The sequence below is a fragment of the Pristiophorus japonicus genome, chromosome 7 (assembly GCF_044704955.1).
Source record: "Pristiophorus japonicus isolate sPriJap1 chromosome 7, sPriJap1.hap1, whole genome shotgun sequence".
Lineage (NCBI taxonomy): Eukaryota > Metazoa > Chordata > Chondrichthyes > Pristiophoridae > Pristiophorus > Pristiophorus japonicus.
Window position 1 is genome coordinate 211920465 of NC_091983.1, and position 25013 is coordinate 211945477.

The 25013-nt window shown below is 45.7% G+C and overlaps 1 protein-coding gene across 1 annotated transcript in view; it reads left to right on the plus strand.

The window, feature by feature from the left end:
- The first annotated feature begins 7888 nt into the window (after nucleotides 1–7888).
- malb (mal, T cell differentiation protein b) overlaps nucleotides 7889–25013 on the plus strand; it is a 31045-nt gene continuing 13920 nt past the window's right edge. The window contains exon 1 of the mRNA XM_070885766.1: nucleotides 7889–8094. Within this exon, the coding sequence (XP_070741867.1) occupies nucleotides 8005–8094 (90 nt within the window). The 5' untranslated portion in view covers nucleotides 7889–8004. The remainder of the gene's footprint in view (nucleotides 8095–25013) is intronic.

Consider the following 25013-nt stretch of genomic DNA (forward strand, 5'->3'; position numbering starts at 1 on the left):
AAAATCACATTGGGGTAACCAAAATGTTGTAAACGGCTGTCTTGCTCTTTTCGCTTTGTTGCTTTTAACGTCGAATTACCCGCACACTCAGTTGTAGTAAAGGCCGGATCTTTATTTAGACATTCAGACATTCACAAGCCAACAACTCTGCTTGCAAAGGCAGCTCTTCCAGAAGTTACACACCTTTCGAGATTCCAGTGTCTCCACAGTCCAAGTTTCTCTACATTCCATCAGAGTCTGTGTGACAAAAACCAGTTCCATCTTTTATATCTAAAGCCTTTCAACTCTTATTCTTTGCATTTAGACAATCATGACGAACTGCTTTCTGAATCGTTTAACATACAGACTATTATTCTCACTGTAACAAGCTATTCAAATACTTAACATTGCTTGTTTAACCTACAGATGTCAGTAAATAGTAACAAAGGTACAATAAAATACTTAACATACAGAATCGTTTCCTTGCATAGTAACAAAGTTACACTCAAATATGTAACATCAAATCGTTTAGTCATGAACTTCCATTATTTCCACCCAAATAAGGTACTCAAATATTTAACATCAGTCACTCATCTCAATGGCTGGAAGGCACCACATTATCTAACAGTCTCTTTTCGATCCAAACTTCCAATCTTCTTGTTTTTTAATCCAAACTTCAATCTTCCTGTTTTCTTAATCCAAACTTCAGACCGCGTGCTGCAGCAAAGAGATCAGAAATGCGGGACCGTGCTTCCACAGACATCACTGTCAAACTTCAGGCTTATAGTTCCATATCTAAAAATCTAGACTGACACACCAGTGCAGTGCTGAGGGAGTGCTGCACTGTCAGAGGTGCCGTCTTTCGGATGAGACCTAAACCGAGGCCCCGTCTGCCCTCTCAGGTGGATGGAAAAGATCCCATGGCACTATTTCGAAGAAATATAGAAACATAGAAAGTGGGTGCAGGAGTAGGCCATTTGGTCCTTCGCGCCTGCACCATCATTCAATATGATCATGGCTGATCATGCAACTTCAGTACCCCATTCCTGCTTTCTCTCCATACCCCTTGATCCGTTTAGCCATCAGCGCCACATCTAACTCCCTTTTGAATATGTCTAAATAACTGGCCTCAACAACTTTCTGTGGTAGAGAATTCCACAGGTTCACAATTCTCTGAGTGAAGAAGTTTCTCCTCATCTCGGTCCTAAATGGCCTATCCCTTATCCTTAGACTGTGACCCCTGGTTCTGGACTTCCCCAACATCGGGAACAGTCTTCCTGCATCTAACCTATCCAGTCCCATCAGAATTTTATATGTTTCTATGAGATCTCCTCTCATTCTTCTAAATTCCAGTGAATATAAGCCTAGTCAATCCAGTCTTTCTTCATATGTCAGTCCTGCCATCCCGGGAATCAGTCTGGTGAACCTTCCCTGCACCCCCTCAATAGCAAGAATGTCCTTCCTCAGATTAGGAGACCAAAACTGTACACAATATTCAAGGTATGGCCTCACCAAGGCCCTGTACAACTGCAGTAAGAACTCTCTGCTCCTATACTCAAATCCTCTTGCTATGAAAGCCAACATGCCATTTGCCTTCTTCACTGCCTGCTGTACCTGCATGCCACTTTCAATGACTGATGTAGCATGACACCCAGGTCTCGTTGCACCTCCCCTTGTCCTAATCTGTCACCATTCAGATAATATTCTGCCTTCCTGTTTTTGCCACCAAATTTTTACATCCCTGTCTGGAGTAAAAATAAAACGCAGAAGGTGGCTCAACCGTGGCTAACAAGGGAAATTAAGGATAGTGTTAAATCCAAGGAAGAGGCATATAAATTGGCCAGAAAAAGCAGCAAACCTGAGGACTGGGAGAATGTTGTAATACAGTAGAAGAGGACAAAGGGTTTAATTAGGAGGGGGAAAATAGAGTATGAGAGGAAGCTTGCTGGGAACATAAAAACTGACTGCAAAAGCTTCTATCGATATGTGAAGAGAAAAAAGATTAGTGAAAACAAACGTAGGTCCCTTGCAGTCAGATTCAGGTGAATTTATAATGGGGAACAAAGAAATGGCGGACCAGTTAAACAAATACTTTGGTTCTGTTTTCACGAAGGAAGACACAAATAACCTTCCGGAAATACTAGGGGACCGAGTGTCTAGTAAGAAGGAGGAAAATTGTGTTAGGGAAATTGATGGGATTGAAGGCCGATAAATCCCCGGGGCCTGATAGTCTGCATCCCAGAGTAGTTAAGAAAGTGGCTATAGAAATAGTGGATGCATTGATGATCATTTTCCGACAGTCTATCGACTCTGGATCAGTTCCTATGGACTGGAGGGTTGCTAATGTAACACCACTTTTTTAAAAAGGAGGGAGAGAGAAAATGGATAATTATAGACCAGTTAGCCTGACATCAGTAGTGGGGAAAATGTTGGAATCAATTATTAAAGATGAAATAGCAGCGCATTTGGAAAATGACAGGATCGGTCTAAGTCAGCATGATTTATGAAAGGGAAATCATGATTGACAAATCTTCTAGAATTTTTTGAGGATGTAATTAGTAGAGTGGACAAGGGAGAACCAGTGGATGTGGTGTATTTGGACTTTCAAAAGTCTTTTGACAAGGTCCCACACAAGAGATTGGTGTGCAAAATCAAAGCGCATGGTATTGGGGGTAATGTACTGACGTGGATAGAGAACTGGTTGGCAGACAGGAAGCAGAGAGTTGGGATAAACGGGTCCTTTTCAGAATGACAGGCAGTGACTAGTGGAGTGCTGCAGGGCTCCGTGCTGGGACTCCAGCTCTTTACAATATACATTAACGATTTAGATGAAGGAATTGAGTGTAATATCTCCAAGTTTGCAGATGACACTAAACTGGGTGGCGGTGTGAACTGTGAGGAGGACGCTAAAAGGCTGCAGGGTGACTTGGACAGGTTAGGTGAGTGGGCCAATGCATGGCAGATGCAGTATAATGTGGATAAATGTGAGGTTATCCACTTTGGAGGCAAAAACACGAAGGCAGAATATTATCTGAATGGCAGCAGATTAGGAAGGGGGGAGGTGCAACGAGACCTTGGTGTCATGGTTCATCAGTCATTGAAAGTTGGCATGCAGGTACAGCAGGCAGTGAAGAAGTCAAATGGTATGTTGGGCTTCATAGCTAGGGGATTTGAGTATAGGAGCAGGGACGTCTTGCTGCAGTTGTACAGGGCCTTGGTGAGGCCTCACCTGGAATATTGTGTTCAGTTTTGGTCTCCTAATCTGAGGAAGGACATTCTTGCTATTGAGGGAGTGCAGCGAAGGATCGCCAGACTGATTCCTGGGATGGCGGGACTGACATATGAGGAGAGACTGGATCAACTGGGCCTTTATACATTGGAGTTTAGAAGGATGAGAGGGGATCTCATAGAAACTTATAAGATTCTGACAGGACTGGACAGGTTAGATGCGGGAAGAATGTTCCCGATGATGGGGAAGTCCAGAACCAGGGGACACAGTCTTAGGATAAGATGTAGGCCATTTAGGACTGAGATGAGGAGAAACTTCTTCACTCAGAGAGTTGTTAACCTGTGGAATTCCCTACCGCAGAGAGTTGTTGATGCCAGTTCATTGGATATATTCAAGAGGGAGTTAGATATGGCCCTTATTGCTAAAGGGTCAAGGGATATGGAGAGAAAGCAGGAAAGGGGTACTGAGGGAATGATCAGCCATGATCTTATTGAATGGTGGTACAGGCTCGAAGGGCCGAATGGCCTGCTCCTGCCCCTATTTTCTATGTTTCTAAAGTGGATAACCTCACATTTATCCACATTATACTGCATCTGCCATGCATTTGCCCACTCACCTAACCTGTCCAAGTCACCCTGCAGCCTTTTAGCATCCTCCTCACAGCTCACACCGCCACCCAACTTAGTGTCATCTACAAACTTGGAGATATTACATTCAATTCCTTTGTCTAAATCATTAATGTATATTGTAAATTGCTGGGGTCCCAGCACTGAACCTTGCGGTACCCCACTAGTCACTGCCTGCCATTCTGAAAAGGACCCATTTATCCTGACTCTCTGCTTCCTGTCTGCCAACCAGTTCTCTATCCACATCAACACATTACCCCCAATACCATGTGCTTTAATTTTGCACACTAATCTCTTGCTCTGGGGAGTTATCGCCGACGTCCTGGCCAATATTTATCCCTCAATCAACATAATAAAAAAATTAATGATTTGGTCATTATCACATTGCTGTTTGTGGGAGCTTGCTGTGCGCAAATTGGCTGCCACATTTCCCACATTACAACAGTGACTACACTTCAAAAAGTACTTCAAAGCTGTAAAGTGCTTTGAGACATCTAGTGGTCGTGAAAGGTGCTATATAAATGCAAGTGTTCTTCTTTTAAGTGTAGTGCCCCTAATCATTCACCTTTAAAGAATTTTGATTTGAAAACTCTAAATGATAGCAGTGACTCTCATAACTGGTTTTGCCACTGCAATCTTGTTATTACTTGGCTCTGTGACCAAAACTATCCCAGCCCTTTGGCACTTGGAAATCACATTGCTCGTTCGCATAGTTTCATTCAAGGTTTGTCTAAAAGAATGCTCCTTTGTGCCAAGATCCTTGTTTAACGATTCCAGCTCATATGATATTTTTGTTAAGAGTATCAACAACAACAACAACAACTTGTATTTATATAGCGGTTTAAACTTAGTGAAACGCCCCAAGGCGCTTCACAGGAGTATTATGAGATAAAAATTTGACACTGAGCCGCACAAGAAGAAATTAGCGCAGGTGACCAAAAGCTTGGTCGAAGAGGTATGTTTTAAGGAGTCTTGAAGGAGGAAAGAGAGGTAGAGAGGCGGAGAGGTTTAGGCAGGGAGTTCCAGAGCTTGGGACCTAGGCAACAGAAGGCACAGCCACCAATGGTTGAGTGATTATAATCAGGGATGCTCAAGAGGGCAGAATTAGAATGAATCAACAGAAGGAATTTTCACCCGCTAATGATGGAATGACCAAACCACTACTCATTGACTTTCACTGGCTCACAGTCTGGACAGGCCTGGACTTTAAAATACTCATCCTTGCTTTCAAATCCTTCCATGGCCTCGCCCCTCCTTATCTCTGTGAATTCCTTCAGTCCTTACAATCTTCCAAGATCTCTGCCTTCCTTCAATTCTGGCCTCTTGCAAAGTCCGTGATTTCATTCGCTCAATAATTGCCGGCCATGCCTCTTTGATCCACTACTAACTGACCAACGATCTCTTTGTGGCTCGGTGTCAAATTTTGCCAAATGATGCTTCTTTGAAGTGCCATGGGAAGTTTTACTATATTAAAGGTGCTATGTCTTGAATAAAGAGTCAGATTAGATACTGCAAGCTCATAAGAAGGTGTGACTGTAGTCCTTTATTACAGATCTCAGAGTGCCTCTCCAGCCTGTGAGACCTCCCTATATACAGGTGCTCCCAAGGGATTGTGGTGGCGATAAACACCTGGGCTATCGCTACTCAAGTTTGGGGTCTCTACAGTCAAAAGTTTGCGAAGTATTACTTCATGGCCAATGCCAAGTACAAAGAAGTCCCTGAGCATGTGCTCCAAGTGTCCTTCAAATTCGCAATGTCCTGCAAGGCGCCTTAGCTCGGCGACGTAGCTCGCCACTTCCTGGCTTTCAGACCTCTTGTACGTGTAGAACCGATACCTCGCCATCAGAAAGCTTTCCTTCGGGTTTAGAAGCTCCCGGACCAGTGTGCACAACTCATCATATGACTTGTCTATGAGTTTCGCTGGAGCGAGCAGGTTTTGCCATACGTTGGTGCCTCACAAATGGTGAGGAGGATCGCCCTTCGTTTGGCAGCGTTCACTTCTCCTTCCAGCTCATTGGCCACGAAGTATTGGTCGAGTCGCTCCACGAAGGTTTCCCAATCATCTTCCTCCGAAAATTTCTCCAGGATGCCCACGGTTCTTCGCATTGTTGCGGTGGGGTTCGTCATCTGTATCTCGTCGTCAGTATGTCATGTCTTGAATAAAGAGTCAGACTAGATACTTCAAGCTCAAAGTAAGGTGTGACCGTAATCCTTTATTACAGATCTCAGAGTGCCTCTCCAGCCTGTGAGGCCTCCTTTTCTACAGGTGCTCCCAAGGGATTGTGGGATCCCTTGGGACTCCAGGGGATAAGCCCTCTGCTGGTTAGACATGATATTTACAGGTTTACATACATAACAAAAGGTGCTATATAAATGAAAGTTATTTTTGTTGCGAAATGATAAAGGTGCTGGAATTCCGATGTCCCGGGTCCGTACGAAGTTTCTATGGACATGCGCTGAAAACCGGCTTTTCTGATCTGTCAAGTTTCTAGCTTGACAGATCACCGCAGATCGGGAGCGAGGACACTTGCAGGGCAAGATTTCCGATATTTACGGATATCTTGCCCAGTAAATGTCCTCAAAAATCTTGTGCCTGAAAAAGCGGGCGTATAGCCTACTTTTACAGGCGCAAGTGTTTCAAAATAGACAAAAACATTTTAAAATAAAGTTATAAAAACACATTTTATTCTTAAAAACCCTCCCCACTACGGTAAGTTTATTTTTTAAACATAATTAAAAAAACTTTTTAAGAAATCGGGAAAATATTTTATTTTTATAGGACATAACTTTAATTTCAATTCATTTAAATACTTGTGGTCTGTTTTTTAGTTTTTATTATTTTGTGTGATTGCTTTCGTCCCCATTAATAGCACTGAGAACTCGTAGATACGTGAGTCTCGGTGCTATTAATGGGAACCTGTGAAATACTTACCTGATTGGCTGAGCAGTCACACATGACTGCATCTTCTGCGTCGGGACCCTCTGCATGGGAGTGTGCTTCGCAGCGCGGGAGGAGAAGGCCAACCCATCGGAAATCAGGGCGCCTCCTAGACCACCAGGTAAATTCGTAAAACATATCCAGCAAGGAGGCAAGTGCCTGCGAGAAGGCCCCCCAGAGGAATTTCTGGGCCATTATCTTGGCAATTGGATGGCATTGTCTCTGTGCAAAATCCCTCACCTGAAAATGATACTCAATCTTATTACTAATTTACATATATTTGACCTCAATGAACCAGGTATTGAAAAATCAAGGTCAACTATTTTCTTGTACCTACGACAATTTTGTTTCATAGGATGGAGATGGGGAATTGGCCTCAGTTTTCATGCTGCACAATGTCAAGCCACTTGCTCCGTGTGCCTTTATGTAATTCGGTTACATGAATATGAAAGCATGCTGGGAATTGTCCCTCAGTGAATTGTCCCTCGGCGATACAAAGACGACGCTTTGAGCTTCTGAGCCAAACCTCCACAAATACAAAGGCTGGAGTGTACAGCAAGGTGCCAGGCGAACTGACACAAAGTGGGCATTGAGGTGGGGGGTGCGTGCCATAGAAAGGGGGATTTAAACGGCTCTGTGACACATGCTATGGAGATTTGAGTGGGTCGTTTGAGTGCTACAGAGAGAGGAATGGGTTACAAGCAACAGTAGCCACCGCTTGCTAACGTGCATCTCCGCGCTTACAGAAAAATGGAAAGGGATTGTTGATGCTTTGAATCACTTGTTGATTTACTGGAGTTGTTTTTATGCAGTTATATTTGTGTTACTCGAAAGACGCCTTGTAAAACAAACACAAAGTGTTTCAGTAAGATAAATATGTTCATTCAATTCAGCAGCTTTTATCTTTTGCAGCTTAGTAACAGAATTAAGAAATCTTTCACTGAGTAGTAAAAGGAAAATCAGGTGATAAAAAAGTCACCGCAGGAACATTTAGCACAATCACTCCCCTTCCCCCCCCTTCTCGGTTGCAGGTTCACTTGATAGGCGTGCTGGAGCAATGATGAGAAGTTTGTGGAGGAATGATTAAGTCTGAGTGACACACCTTCAACCGGCCCCTAGTGTAATCCTGATACACACTAAACTAGCACTTCAGAGTGTCACATAACTGTGACTGTGCTTGTACTCGAGAAGCAATCTCTTTTGCAACTTTTTGGTCTGTTGCAGGTAACACCATGTCCTCTGCAGCTGCTTTAACCAGTCCCATACCATCTGGGGGGAAAGTGTGTACATCATTTCCAGAGATCCTGATGATATTTGAATTTGTGAGTAACATCACATTATTTTGTTAAGTTGTTGCTCAAAATGTATTTCTGTATTTATGCTACGAACTGCAGTGTGTTTTTTTTTCCAGAATCCTTGATATTCCTATAGGTTTATAGAGAGCCTGTAATGGATACCTGGGGTACGTGAAGCAGAGAATACAGCAAAGAGAGAGAGGAAAAGGAGAAGCATGAAGGGAAAAGAAAGGAGGTGAAAAAGAGAGACACAAGAACAGAGTAGACAGAGAGAATGGAGTAAAAGAGACAGAGAGAATGAAATCACACAGATCAGAGACATCTAGCGCAAAGGTAGAGGGAAAGGGACAGACAGAAAGAGGAGAAAGACCAGGGAGGAAAGTGAGAGCCAGCGAAAAAGAGAGAAAAGGGAGAGAGAGAAACAAACAGAGAAAAAAGGTGAGGAGTAGGGTGTGAGAGAGAGACTGATGCATACATATAGAGATACAGGGAGAAATAGGAGAGAAATGGAGATAAAGGGAGAAAGACAGTCAGAGAAGAATGAGACAAGATGATTATAGAAAGGCACACATGAAAAGGGAAATAGAGAAAGAAGAGAGGGCAATAAGAGGGAAGAATGAACGGCTAGAAATGTAAAAAAAAGTGCTTTGAAGTGAGGTTGGTTTAAAACTGAATAAATAAAACTGAACATAAGTGACTGAAGATAAATACTTACAAGTGATTCCTGTACTCTCTCAACTAACCTGTGTTTGTTGAGCCTGTGCCTGTGAAAGAGAGAAAAGCTGTTTTTCCTGTGTTTGCAGCAATAGCTCACAGGTGTATCGCAGATTTGCAAATTGCAAATGAGTATTTTGCAAAACACTGATCGATTTAGATAAGCAATGGCAATACAGTATAATTATTCTGTGGGAATAAAACAATTGAGATATTTTAAGTTTTTCCTACTTGCACCTTCTGCAGTCTATTGTGTACTTTTAGCACGAGCCCGTCTGCAGGTTGTTTGACGCTTTGGCCCCTACTGCTGTAAACAATTTCATGTCACTGTAGGAATTGTTCGGCAGACGGTCCCAGTTGCCAATCAGTGGGATTGTCAGGAGGCTGAGAGCAGGTCACCTGCTCGCCTGTGGGGCAAATGAAATACAACATTGGAGAACTGAAAGGAGAAGAATGTGCGGGGAGGGTTACTGCCGCTCTAACTTGGCAATGTTTAAGTGTGAAGCTGTTTTCTATTACCGGGTTTCCTTGTTTCTCTGGGAAGATTCGTCCTTTGTATGAGGCTTTCATTTTTTGACACATTCAGCACCGACCGTTGGTCTCTGATCTCTTCCTGCAGTAATGTAAAGAGCTGGGGAAAATGTACTGTAGTGACAGTGTAAATCGGGCGATATTGGACCAGCTCCCAGTTATACATCTCTCCATTGAATGTAAGTTGGGAGAGAGGTATAATGGGCGGCTCAAGCAATATAGCTCGTTTTACACTATTGCCCAAAGCCAAACACCAGCCGCCACCCGGGACTGCAAACAAGACTTTGGGAGAAAAATTCGGGTCGTTTGCACCTCCTGTTAGCACCACCGGGGGCGCAAACGTCTTTCCGCCCGGGAAACATAGAAACATAGAAACATAGAAAATAGGTGCAGGAGTAGGCCATTCGGCCCTTCTAGCCTGCACCACCATTCAATGAGTTCATGGCTGAACATTCAACTTCAGTACCCCATTCCTGCTTTCTCGCCATACCACTTGATCCCCCTAGCAGTAAGGACCTCATCTAACTCCTTGTTGAATATATTTAGTGAATTGGCCTCAACAACTTTCTGTGGTAGAGAATTCCACAGGTTCACCACTCTCTGGGTGAAGAAGTTCCTCCGCATCTCGGTCCTAAATGGCTTACCCCTTATCCTTAGACTGTGACCCCTGGTTCTGGACTTCCCCAACATTGGGAACATTCTTCCTGCATCTAACCTGTCTAACCCCGTCAGAATTTTATATGTTTCTATGAGGTCCCCTCTCATTCTTCTGAACTCCAGTGAATACAAGCCCAGTTGATCCAGTCTTTCTTGATAGGTCAGTCCCGCCATCCCGGGAATCAGTCTGGTGAACCTTCGCTGCACTCCCTCAATAGCAAGAATGTCCTTCCTCAGGTTAGGAGACCAAAACTGTACACAATACTCCAGGTGTGGCCTCACCAATGCCCTGTACAACTGTAGCAACACCTCCCTGCCCCTGTACTCAAATCCCCTTGCTATGAAGGCCAACATGCCATTTGCTTTCTTAACCGCCTGCTGCACCTGCATGCCAACCTTCAATGACTGATGTACCATGACACCCAGGTCTCTTTGCACCTCCCCTTTTCCTAATCTGTCACCATTCAGATAATAGTCTGTCTCTCTGTTTTTACCACCAAAGTGGATAACCTCACATTTATCCACATTATACTTCATCTGCCATGCATTTGCCCACTCACCTAACCTATCCAAGTCGCTCTGCAGCCTCACAGCATCCTCCTCGCAGCTCACACTGCCACCCAACTTAGTGTCATCCGCAAATTTGGAGATACTACATTTAATCCCTTTAATGGAAGGGGAGGGCCCTGTCTTCCCGCCAGCGCTACGTGCCGCTCCATGGAGATTTTGCGTTCCACTTTCTCTCGGGGGCAGTAAGCCCAATTTGGCTTGTGCGGCGGAACTTCTGCGCTTAACACAGGAAGTCCTACCTCGCGACTGTTTTCGCAGTTTCGCCCCGTTTCTCTCTGCATTCACTTTAGTAAGTGACAATTTGACTGTAAACATCACCCACAAGATACTTAAAGTCAAAATCAGACATCACCAGCCAATGGTTCAGTCTGTAAAGAATTGCAAATAGCTGGATTATTTGGTCTGCATGGTCTCATGTTTGACTCCTGGTCTGCGCTGGGCTAGCTAACCTCAACCATTTTGACGGTAACAAGGCTACATTTTGCCTCTGAATGCCTGACACAGTGAGAGGGAAATGAACCAGAATTCCTGCTCCTGATCTCTATCTCGTTGCCTAGGCTGGAAATGTGTGTTTGGCCATTGGGTGAGGACAGTGTGGTGCTTGTCTGCCCCCCAAGTTGGAATAACATGCCAGTCACACTTGAAGAACAGGTAACTTGGGCCAGGTACTGCAGAACATTGTGGAGCTGTGGTACAATCGGAATTTATGGAATCAGAAACGAAGGACAGGAGAATATTGGCAAAGAAACTAAGAAAGAAACTATGAAGGTTTTTCTTCGAAAAAAGACATAACAATACATGTCTTTGAAGGCATTGGGTGCATTAAATATGTGAACATAAATGCGAGTTAAATTTGATAGCCCTCGAAAACCGGTCTGGGGAATTCGATGCACAAATAACACATGCCCATTTTGTCTGATGCTGACAGCACGCCAACTTCCTGCTACCTACTAATTTACATCATTCCTGCAGGGTGCCCAAATTTGTTAGAAGCTAGTAGCTCTTAAAGGGAGCCTACATCACATAAAGCCAGCCTGTACCTCTTAAAACCAGCCTGAAGCTCTTGAAGCCTGGCTGCACCACTTAAAGCAAGCCTGCAACACTTAAAGCGAGCCGCACCTCTTAAAGCTAGCCTGCACCACTTAAAGCGACCCGCGCCACTTAAAACAAGCCTGCACCACTTAAGGCCAGCCTGAACCTCTTAAAGCCAGCATGTCTTAAAGTGATTGGAGCAGGTGGTGCAACTCATTGTGAAGTGGAAAAAGAATGGCACAACATGGCAGAGAGCGGGCTTCAAGATTTTCTGATGCTGCACTGGAGGCCTTGGTAGAGGAGATGGTGAGGTATCTATAGGGGGCCAGGAAGGCCTCCAGATAATCTCCCAAAAGGACAGTGGGACCAGATAGCCATGGAGATCAATGCCAGGAGTCAACCCCCGAGGAACTGGAAGCAGTACTGTTGAACGTTCAATGACCTCACATGAGTGGTCAAGGTCAGTGAATTTATTTCAAATACCATATCCCACCAACTACACCACTAGCCTCAACAACTGCTCAATGCACCAGACCCTCATTACTCATCTACCAATAATCTCTATCAATCAGGACTCACACCCACATTTCATAGCTCACACACTGCCAGCTATTCAACCACGACAGCCACATCACCCAAACCGATTGCACCACACTCACTGACACACTTCCCTCTCTCTTGCAAGACAAGGTGGCGCATAACTGGAGGCAGCAGGAACTAACCGGCAGGGGACATGCACGGCTGGATGTCCTTACCCGCATGGAGGCGACGGTGCTTGCCATCTTTTGAACAGCCATTGCTGAGGCCGTGGCCAGCGGTAGGGCTGAAACGATAGAAGATGACGGTATCCTCATAACTATTCCTCTTTCTCACATTCCACTTCCACCTCAGTCCACAATGTCTTCACATTTACAAGTTGCAGATGGTGTAAGCATGCACCTCTTGCTTTCCCTCCCTCTCCTCACACAACCCTACCCTTGTGCCTTTCTTCTTTCAGATACCCAAGAACTGCCATCTGCCAGACAGTGGTGGAAGAGCAAGCAGACAGTGATGAAGAAGAAACACCGTCACTCAATTTCACACCCGCAGCCACCAGCTCAGATACTCACATTGTGCGTAATTTAGAGGATAGCTTAGAAACATAGAAACAGAGAAAATATGTGCAGGAGTAGGCCATCCGGCCCTTTGAGCCTGCACCACCATTCAATAAGATCATGGCTGATCATTCACCTCAGTACCCGTTCCTGCTTACTCTTCATACTCCTTGATCCCTTTAGCCACAAGGGCCATATCTAACTCCCTCTTAATATACCCAATGAACTGGCATCAACAACTCTCTGCGGTAGGGAATTCTACAGGTTAACAACTCTCTGAGTGAAGAAGTTTCTCCTCATCTCAGTCCTAAATGGCTTACCCCTTATCCTAAGACTATGTCTCCTGGTTCTGGACTTCCCCAACATCGGGAACATTCTTCCCGCATCTAACCTGTCCAGTCCCGTCAGAATTTTATATGTTTCTATGAGATCCCCTCTCATCCTTCTAAACTCCAGTGAATACAGGCCCAGTTCTTCCAGTCTCTCCTCATATGTCAGTCCTGCCATCCCAGGAATCAGTCTGGTGAACCTTCGCTGCACTCCCTCAATAGCAAGAACGTCCTTCCTCAGATTAGGAGACCAAAACGGAACACAATATTCCAGGTGGGGCCTCACCAAGGCCCTGTACAACTGCAGTAAGACTTCCCTACTCCTATACTTAGAGGCGGGATTTGCATGTAGTGCGACATGAGTGGGCTACAGCCAGGGCAGGCGGAAAGGGTAACGCAGGTGCCCGCTGCCCAGAGAGCAAGGTCGCGCATGATTTCTGCTACAGAGGACTCAGATGAGGACTCAGATGAGGACTTTGATGGGGCAGGCTGCAAAAGAAGGCTGATGGGTATGCACAATGAAATGCTTGGTGCATTGGCAGGCATGCCTGAAAGCCTGAGTGCAATGTCAAGGAGCATGGAGGAGTCCAGCACTAACTTGTCACAGGGCTTTGCACAGAGCTTGAAGCCTATCCTTTCCTGCATGGAAGTGGTAGTCAACTCTATTAGTGTACTTGTGGATCCAACCATGATACAGCATCTGATGGTTGATGTCTTAGCTTCCGTTCCCACACAAGCAGAAGCCAGCCAACATAAACGCAAAGTACTGCAGATGCTGGAAATCTGAAATAAAAACAGAAAATGTTGGAAATACTTACCAGGTCAGTCAGCATCTATGGAGATAGAAACAGAGTTAACGGATGCAATTTGCCTACCGAGGCGGGTTCGGTGTGTGGCCGGGGTCTGTAGCGAGATCCCAGCCCGCTACCGTTTCCATCCCGCTCTGTATCAGTGATTTTACCTTGATGGGGCTTGTTAAGCCCATTCTGCGAGGTTCCCGGCCAATTAAAAGGAAGCGGGTCTGAAGAGGTTATTTGATGACGCATCATCAGTCGGTTTCCTTAAAGGGACCATGGCCACATTGATTTTAACGTTGTGCTGTCAGTGCTCTACAGCATTGAGTTGCTGCAAACACTGACAAGCACTGCACAGAGGTGCACGGTTGCACCTAGGCTCTCCCATGACTCCCCCAAGATGCTTATAGAGGGAGTCACAACATGCAGGGAGGTCTTCTTCCCATCCCATGGAGGAAGAGACCTCCCTAGTAGACCAATGCAGCCTGGTTGCACATTGCACAGGAGGATACAAGCAGGGATGTTGTCAGGAGGACCAGGTTGCAGTGGTGCAAACCTTTCAATGATCTCAGTGGATCACAAAATATTACTTCAAAGCCACACTCAACCTCATCCTGCTGTGCCACTGATCACATCCCCATCACTCTGCCTTCCCTACCCTACTCCTGCACATCCTTACTCACACCAACTTACCTTGCACCTCCATCCATCCCTCTCTCTCTAGCGACATTATCACATCCCCAACTCACTAGCCAGTCCTCACCCTCATCCTAGTCCAATCATACCAACTAACAACACACAAGGGTAGGCACTTGGGTGTTTTCACCAATGTTAATATAAAGTTTCTGTTAAAGTGTTGTCAAACATTGAAATCTTTATTTTCAACACTTTGCATTCTTGGACTGATTTGTGTGCACCTTTGGAAGTGGCTTAGTGAGTTGCAGTGAATGGTGAGACATAACGGTACCTCCTCAATGGTGGCAAGTATGAAAGGAATGGCTTGGGCATTGTAGGGATGCTTTATAGTGTTGGTGTGGGTGGTGCCAGCCTGGCACATCATGTGGCAGCCAGGGTGTACAGTATCAAGTGAAGTAAAGGTGCCCATGGTGAGGCCATCCCTGGCATCCCAGGCAGAAATGTGGTCGGGTACTGATGCCCTGTGTCCTGTGCAGCACCAATCAATTGGGGAGAAGGTTGGTGTTGTTGTTGGTGCTGCTGGTGTGCCTGGTGATGCTGGTGTTGGGGTTGATCGTGGTGGGATTCTGAGGACCAAGATGAGATCATTTCAAGGGCACCAATTCTAATGTAATAAATGGCAGGTGAGGTAGAGATGACCGAAGCGATTTGTCAATGGTCAGAGAGGTTGTTCCAATGAGGTGACACTGGATATAGAGTTTGCTCCAAACACTTCCAACCTGCATAAAGCTCAATCTGTCTTCCAAATCCTAGAAGCTGCTGCTTCTGAGATTGGAAAGTGAACAGTTGTGAAATGGTAGCTTTTATACCACATTTGCAGCTGTCAAATATTGAGAAGAATAGATATTGATTGAACACCCGACCTACTTACCTGATGTGATTCCCGAGCTTTGTGAACCTCGTCAAAAAGCTGGAAAATGATAAGTACAGCTCAAATTGATGTTCAATAGCCTTTTAACAAAGCATTAATCACCTCAATTGGCCTCCCCTGCCACTGTGTGTCAGGTTGGTTCAGTGCTGGCAGACCCGACAGCTGGTAAAGTAGCGTGGAGGTGGGTTGACAGCAGGGTTTCGATCTACTGTCAATCATTTAAATTTCAAAGCTGACCCACCTCTGATCCCGTCCTCTCAGCGCCGGTAAAATTCCGGCCAAAATGTCAGGTTGATGACCTTTCATCAGAACTGGAAAAAGTTAGAGATAAAACAGGTTTTTAAGCAAGTGCAGAGGCAGGGAAAGGGGAGAGGGGAGGAAACAACCAAATGGAAGGTTTGTGATAGGGCGGAAGGCAGGAGAGATTAAATGATAAAAGGGATGATGGTGTAAGGCAAAGGAGATGGTAACGGGACAAGTAAAGAAACAAAAGATGGGTCTAGAGGAGGTGTAAATGGGAATGGCAGAATCATCAACAGTTGCCATCTTAAAAAATGGGGGCAGAGGTTATGATCTGAAATTGCTGAACTCGATGTTAAGTCCGGAAGGCTGTGAGCTGCCGAAGTGTTGTTCCTCGAGCTTACGATGAGCTTTGTTGGATCAGTATAGGAGGCCGAGGACACAGAGGTCAGAGCGGGAGTGGAGTGGAGAATTAAAGTGACAGGTCACGAGAAGCTTGGGGCCATGCTTGCGGACTGAATGGAGGTGTTCTGCAAAGCGGTGACCCAATCTGCGTTTGGTCTCTCCAATGTAGAGGAGACTGATCGTGAGCAGCGAATGCAGCATACTAAGTTGAAAGGGAGTACAAGTAAATTGCCTGGAAAGAGTGTTTCAGGCCCTGGACGATGGGAAGGGAAAAAGTAAAAGGGCAGGTGCTGTATCTCCTGCACTTGCACAGGAATGTGCCGTGGGAAGTTGGTGGTGTTTGAGGATTGGACTAGGGAGTCACGGAGGGAGCGGACCCTTCAGAATGCCGAACGGGTAAGGGAGGGGCAGATGGGTTTGGTGGTGGGATCATGCTGGAGGTGGCGGAAATGGCGGAGGATGATCCGTTGAATGCGGAGGCTGGTGGGTGGAAGGCGAGGAAAAGGGGAACCCTGTCATGGTTCCAGGAGGGAGGGGAAGGGGTGAGAGCCAGAAGTGCGGGAAATGGAACAGGTACAGTGGAGGGCCCTGTCAACCACGGTGGAAGGGTATCCTCAGTTGAGGTAAAAGGAAGACATATCGGAAGCACTGGTGTGGAAGGTGGCATCGTCCGAGCAGATGCGGTGGAGACGGAGAAACTGGGAGAATGGAATAGTCTTTACAGGAAGCAGGGTGGGAGGAAGTGTGGTCATGGAAGCTGTGGGAGTCAGTGGGCTTACAGTGAATATTATTTGATAGCTATCCTCCATTACCATTTCCTTTGCCTTGCATCATCACCCCTTTTGTCATTTAATCCCACCTGCCTGCCACCCTATCACAGACCTTCCCTTTACTTCTTTCCTCCCCTCCCCCTCTTCCCTGCCTCTGCTTAAAATCTGTTATAGCTCTAACTTTTTCCAGTTCTGACAGAAGGTCGTTGATCTGAAACGCTAACTCTGTTTCTTTCTCCACAGATGCTGCCTGACTTGCTGAGTATTTTAAGCATGTCCTCTTTTTATTTCAGAAGCCGCCTAATGTCTGAGTCCTGTAGTGGAGGCTCAGACTTCTGTCACAAAAGCTCAGCTTGCTGGCATCATAGCTGTGGATACCAGTGTCCAATGGGGCGTTCAGGCTGTCACAGCAGTCTAGTAATCTGTCGTCCAACACATTGCTGGGATCGCTGAGGCAGCGCCCCGGGGGAGTGGCACTGGCTCCGTGGAGCACGAACCTGCTCCCCTCTCTCTTGCTGACAGCATTCATCGTCCCACCACTGCTGCTCCGCCAGTGCCCTTGCTGTTGCCAGTCAGCCAGGCAGCCCAGACTACTGCTTGCCCATGCCAAGTGCAGTTTGCAACTGGGCCTGCTAAGCCCAGAGCTGGTCCTGGTCATCCTCCAAGGCCATCTGCAGTCTCCCCCCACTGAAAGTCAGCAGCCCTTCCACCAGCCATGCTGCAGACATTGGGGCAGCACTGTGTAGGAGTACTGGGACAGGCAAAGGCACAGTGAAGATAGGCGCTAAGGGAATGCACAAGTATGACGAGTTGACGTTTGTATGAAATATGGCATGGTTTGATTTATAAATGTGGTTTGGAAAGTTTATTTTGTGTTGGCTTTCAGGGCTAAGTGGATGCTGTGATAGAGGGAAGGTAAGGTGTGGGTTTTGGTTGCCTTCGTGGTTGCCTCCCTCCCTTCCTCTTCCTCCTCCTCCTGCTCCTCAGCTACTCGCCGTATAGCTGGTTGCAAGGGCTGCGCTCTCATGATGGCGAGGTGGTGCCGCATGCAGCAAAGCACCACCAATCGTGACACTTGCTATGCCGTGCTCCTCTAGCGTGGTCCTGTCAGCCGGAGCGTTGTTTCAGCACACCAATGGTCTGTTCTATGACATTTCGTGTTGCAGCATGCTGCCCGCATGTGCGTGGGTTGTGCACCGGAGTCATGAGCCACGTCGTCAGCGGATAGCCCTTGGCACCCAGTAGCCACCCTCTGGTTTGTCAAAGGCAGCTGGCACAGTGGACTGTGGCAGATCAAAGGCATCATGAGTGCTGCCAGGATACACTGATCTGTATGATTCGCTGCGTATCATCATAGGCAGTCCCTCGAAGAAATCGAAGAAGACTTGCTTCCACTCCAAAAGTGGGTTCTCAGGTGGCTGAACAGTCCAATACGGGAATTACAGTCTCTGTCACAGGTGGGGCAGACAGTGGTTGGAGGAAAGGGTGGGTGGGGAGTCTGGTTTGCCGCACGCTCTTTCCGCTGCCTGCGCTTGTTTTCTGCATACTCTCGGTGACGAGGCTCGAGGTGCTCAGCGCCCTCCCAGGTGCTCAGCGTATGGTCACACACCAGTTGAACGTTGAGGGCATGGAATCCCTTTCAGTTGCGGCACTTCTCAGAGTTGACATGTGGCGCCCGCCAATGGCACCCTGCCCGATGGGGAAGCCTGCAATCTTCGCGCAACTATGTGCACCCTCCCTGCTACTCTCTGGCTGTAGAATCATAGAATCGTAGATCAGTTACAGCACGGAAGAAGGCTTTCGGCCCGTCGAGCCTGTGCCGGCTCGCTGCAAGAGCACCTCAGTTAGTCCTACTCCCCCGCCCTTATAGAGAGAGCCTCAGTGACCTCCCTTCTGCAACAATGGACGGCAAACTGTAAGATGTTGCAAATATCTTCAGCTCCAGCCTGGAAGAAGCCCGCCGAATAAAAATGAATGGCCACCATGACCTTCACGGTCACTGGCAATGGGGTCCTTGCCCCGCTCTGAGGTGTAGTTGTGGCTGGAGGAGGTGGCAGATTTCAATGAGGACGTCCTTAGTGAAGCACAGACATCCGATACACTGTTTCTCGCTGAGGTTCAGGTCGGACAATTTCTCCCTGAACACCCTGGGTTGATGTGGCCTCCTGCTGAGAGCCCCTCTCCCCTTCCTCGTCCTCCCTCTTCTAGTAGCTTGCCCCACTCTGTGTCACCTCTGCTCATTCTCCCAGTCATGCTGTCTTCCAAGGGGAATTTCTACTACTGTACCCATGTCTGGGAGCAAGTGGCTTGTGGGGAAGCCTCGAAGTCAGGACAACGTCCTTCAGCACCTGACACACCACTCCCTGTACACTTTAGTAACTTTAAAGAACTCTAGAGAAACACCAAACACTAGACACAGCAACAGTAGCAATCAGCCAGAAACTGATCTGCAAGTTGTTGATGATCCCTTTAAATAGCGCTGCTTGGGGGTCCTTCCTCCTACTGAACGCATGTTCAGCTGTGCGAGCTTAAGAGAGGTCATTAGCTGGAGTACTGAGCAACAAACTCGCAACATTGGCGTCAAATCAGCATTACACGCATTGACATCGTGATCTGCCGACTCGGCATACTTCTGTTGGACATTCACTGCGCTAACACCCTCACCAATATGGCATCAGGCGCGACTCGTACTGGAAGTGCACTTGTGGGCCGCAGATACCACTTTGGACCTCTAAGGGCATTCGTAGCACCCAAACATTTGTTGCTATGGCTCTGAATTTTGTGCCCAGTATCTTTTGACTTTTGTTTTTGGTCATGTGAGCTGGCCTCATACCAACTTACCTACCAATAAGGGATAAATATCCAAAAAAGAAGTGTTACATATAACCAGATAGAAATACACAGAAGTTACAACAGGAAACAGGGCATTTACCCAACCAGTCCATGTTGGTGCTTATGCTCCATGAGAACAAATAGTTCTAATCACATTTACATACCGTCTTTTCATGTACCTTCAAAATATTGTCCTTCATCCACCTATTCAATCGATGCTTGAATACTTTTTGAATGAAACATGGTTTTTGCCTCAACCACGAACAGTGGAAATGAATTCCGAAGCCTCACAACCCTGTGAGCAAAGCAGTTTTTCCTGCCGTCTGTTTCATATCTCTTACATTTACAGGGAGATTTTAACTTTACCCAAGGGGCGGAAACCCGGTGGGTTGGCTGTTAAGATGCTCAATGTTATTTACCTGTGGAAAGCTGAATTTAAGGAGCAGGTTCAAAGGGCCGAATGGCCTATTCCTGCTCCTAGTTTTTATGTTCTTGAGCTGGAAGTTTAGGCTGATTTCAGATTGGAATTGCAGTCTGGTTGAGGCTGAAGGTGAAACTGTTGTGATTGAAGAAGAAGCTGAAGCTGAATTAAAGTTTAGACAGAGATTAAATTTGAAGCTGAAACTGAAGCTGACGCTGAGGTTGAATATAAGATGTGGGCTGTGACGAAGTCTGAAGGTAAGGCTGCAATCGAATTGAAAGCACTGGTGGAATTTAAGGTTGAGGTTAAATTGCAGACAAAGCTGAAGATTAAGTAACGTTTGAGATTGAGATTAAGGCTGAGTTAAATTAATGTTTAAACTGAACTATGAGCCAACCTCAAGTTTAAAGTGTTTTTCCTTCCAATTTACCCTTCCTCAAGGCATTGACTCTTTGCTGGAACGCAGTTCCACAGAATGCAATCACCTTCTCATTCCCCCACTCAGTTATTCAGATGTGAGCCCTAATAGTAAATGTTGGCTGGCCATTCAACTTGGGGGACATCCTGGCCAAGCACAATCAATAGATCACATCCACAAACATGTACAGTTCCAGCATTGGTCTATATATAGAGTGATCAGGAGTGGTAAGCCTGGGCAATTTTCCCCTCTCAAGCCATCCTGGTGGTCACATGTTACAATGATAATGGATAGAGGGGAACCAGTGGATGTGGTGTATTTGGACTTGCAGAAGGCATTTGACAAGGTGCCACTTAAAAGATTACTGCACAAGATAAAAGTTCACGGGGTTGGGGGTAATATATTAGCATGGATAGAGGATTGACTAACTAACAGAAAACAGAGAGGTGGAATAAATGGTTCATTCTCGGGTTGGCAATCAGTAACTAGTGGGGTGCTGCAGGGATCAGTGCTGGGTCCCCAACTATTTACAATCTATATTAACGACTTGGAAGAAGGGACTGAGTGTAATGTAGCCAAGTTTGCTGACGATACAAAGATGGGAGGAAAAGCAATGTGTGAGGACACAAAAAATCTGCAAAAGGACATAGACAGGCTAAGTGAGTGGGCAAAAATTTGGCAGATGGAGTATAATGTTGGAAAGTGTGAAGTCATGCACTTTGGCAGAAAAAAATCAAAGAGAAAATTATGATTTAAATGGAGAAAAATTGCAAAATACCGCAGTACAGCGGGACCTGGAGGTACTTGTGCATGAAACACAAAAGGTTAGTATGCAGGTACAGCATATACTGATACTGAATGGAATCTTGGCCTTTATTGCAAAGGGGATGGAGTATAAAAGCAGGAAAGTCTTGCTACAGTTATACAGGGTATTGGTGAGGTCACTCCTGGAATATTGCGTGTAGTTTTGGTTTCCATATTTACGAAAGGATATACTGCTTTGGAGGCAGTTCAGAGAAGGTTCACTCAGTTGATTCCGGGGATGAGGGAGTTGACTTATGAGGAAAGGTTGAGTAGGTTGGGCCTGTACACATTGGAATTCAGAAGAATGAGAGGCGATTTTATAGAAATGTATAAGATTATGAGGGGGCTTGACAAGGTGGATGCATAGAGGATGTTTCCACTGATGGGGGAGACTAGAACTAGAGAGCATAATCTTAGAATAAGAGGCTGCCCATTTAAAACTGAGATGAGGAGAAATTTCTTTTCTCAGAGGGTTGTAAATCTGTGGAATTCGCTGCCTCAGAGAGCTGTGGAAGCTGGGACATTAAATAAATTTAAGCCAGAAATAGACAGTTTCCTAAATAATAAGGGGATAAGAGGTTATGGGGAGCTGGCGGGGGAGTGGACCTGAGTCCATGATCGGATCAGCCATGATCGTATTAAATGGCGGAGCAGGCTCGAGGGGCCATATGGTCTACTCCTGCTCCTATTTCTTATGTTCCTATGAATTGTTGACTAAACATAGCAATCAGTCTCTATTAATTGGTCTACAACAGACCCCGACATGCGACGAGGAAAGCACCCAGTGATGGAAAGCTTTGGGAACCATAGGCCCAAAGTCATCTGTTCCTCCCAAGCATGGTACGCTTACCATATGTCATGTCTCAAAGTCCTCATATACTGTATCTGTCGAAATCTCGACCTCCGAAAAGAATGACTCCGACACTTACAGCTCCGGTAGAAGTTTCTTTTTAATTTACTTGCTCGCAAGGGGTAGGTCACACTCAGTCAAGGGCTAAGTGAACACCTCCAAAATGGTTCAGTTTAACAAGATATTTATACAGTAAAACCAAAGTTCTGGCCTCTCCTTGTGTATTGCTCTGTCTCACAGTCAGTGAATACAGATAAAGAGTTAATTACTATATCCTGGTCCTGACATGGTATCCAGATATTTCCTTTTGTCAGGGTTATCAGAAAGCCAAACGGCCATTACTCCATGAGTCATAGGTAATGGGCTATCACCTGTCTTGTATTGTGTCAGGATTGTTCCAATTTCCTGGTCAGTTTATCTGTTTGCATCAAATGGATGAGGTCTCGGAAAGAGATAATGGCTAGAAGATAAGGGTGGGGTGACATGGAACTCCTGTAGTGTAGACAATAGGAGAGCACCATGGGGGGTTACTTGTCTCAGCATGACTTGTCTCCTAGCTGTCTGATGGCCATCAGCCATCTCAAACCAGGTTTATGCAAGCTGACTGCTAAAATGCAGAAAGTTCTGGAAGGGCCAGGACTCCATTTTAATCAAAAGGCACACAAATACCGTATGGTATCAGCTTAGATAAAAATACTTTCCACATTCCCCCATTTTGTCCTTCACAAGGACAACTCAATCCATTCTGATCTTGTACAGTCTCTCCATTTCCATTTCCACACAAGAGCCCTCAACAGTTATTGCTACCATAACTCTAGCCGTGGTCTCGGTAGGTAACATAGTTTCTCCCACCCTGGCACAGCAACACTTAATGACGACAAATAATAGATACAGGGCGAAGACTATCAGCAGGAATATGATCAAACCCTGTACCACAGATTTCCCCAGGGCTCCCAACCATCCTGATGCCCAACCCCACAAGGTGATACCGTCCTGGCCAACTGTCTGTTTATACTCTATTACCTTTTTCCTGATGTTTTCAGCTAGACTGCTGATATCTTCTGATTTATCTGGGATATACGTACAGCATTCTTCACCTATTAATGCGCATGTTCCTCCCTCCTTGGCTAGGAGATAATCTAAGGCCATACGATTTTGGAGAGCCACTGTTCGAATAGCTACCATTTCGTCATTTATCCCTTCAAAGGCTTGGGAAGTTGCGTTGGCTACTGATTCTACTAAGTTAGCCAGTTCCCGTAACTGCCATTCGGTCGATGCTATTCCATAGGGTGGCACCATTACCTTGAATATTCCGTTTAGCCACGTCAAATCCCGTTTAAATCTGTGACTTCCATAGGCCTCCCTTAGAGTCCTTACTGATCTGATAAGGGGTACCACATATCCTAAGTAACAGGACCCTGTCCAGTTGGCTGGTAACCATGGGTAGGCTTTATGGCCACAAATAAAGTAGGTGCAATTATAGGGCGTCAGCTCCTGGTCCTTTAGTCTCATTACTCACTAGGCATATTATACCTTCAGGATTTCCTATTCTGGGAGTAATGCTTAGGAAGGGAGGCTGATGGTTATTATCATAATTGGGCTGCTACCATCCCTGGAATGCTGTAAGTTTATACTCTGCCGACCTCCATTCTGTTTGCTCCTTCGTTTCTGGCCCCTTAGTTAGTTTTGTCCTATTTTGCACTGTCAACCATTCTACCATTTTTGATTCGTTAAAGGGGACAGATCTCAGGGGAATACCCCCCCTGGAGTGGACAGGTACATGGGAACATATCCAACAACTCGACAAGTTTCTTTCTTGAGCATACCTATGACTCAGTGCCATAAATACGTTTACGTGCAATTCCCTTCGGTGGTGGGTCTGTACCCCTGGTGTAATCAATAATGTGAAGTAAAACCCTGTCAAGCCCAGCACCATCAGTCCCCATAGTCCATACAGTTCCTTATTCAGTCTTCCTTTTTCTGTTCCTCTGATTCCTTCGTCCCTTCCTCCTGGTCGGGTGCCCGTTTGCAATGGGATGCGTGGATCCATGTTGGTCTTTCCTTTACCTTGATTGCAGTATTGGTCGCCAGCAAGACCTGGTATGGTCCTTCGAATCTTGGCTGTAGACTGCTTTTCCTTTTAAAAATCTTGATGTAAACGAATTCCCCTGGCTCCAGGTTATGACACTTCCCTTCCGCTGGCTTGACTTGGGCTTCCTTTACCTGTGAATGAAAGCTGGAAATACATTTGGTTAGTGCAATACAATAATTCAACATATTTTCCTCCATTTTGTGGATGTCCATCTGTTTTGCAGTAAATGGTGCTGTAAAAGGTAGTCGTTGGGGACATCCCATAACTATCTCATGCGGTGACAGGCCTGTTGTTCTGTTGGTTGCAGATCGCATTACCATCAAGGCTAAGGGCAGCAGTTCTGTCCATTTCAGTCCAGTGTCATTGCATAGTTTTGCCAGCTTATTTTTAAGCATTCCATTATATCTTTCAACAAGTCCAGCTGATTGTGGATGATAACTGCAATGAAAACGTTGATTAATCTGTAAAGCTTTACACATTTCTCTTATAACAGTTCCCGTGAAATGTGACCCGTTATCACTAGAAAGCTTAGCAGGGATTCCGAAGCGCGGTACAATTTCTTTTAACAAACATTTAGCAACAGTAGTGGCATCGGCCTTTTTACATGGAAAGGCTTCAATCCATCTAGAGAACACATCTACAATAACTAATACATACTTGAATCCCATACACATAGGTAATTCAATAAAATCCATTTGTAAATGTACAAAAGGCCCGACTGGATTTGGGTGGGAGGCAGATTCTACTTTTTCCGTCTTACCCGGATTCATTGTCTGACAGGTAGCACAATTTTCACAGATTTGTTTTGCAATTGCCGAAATACCTG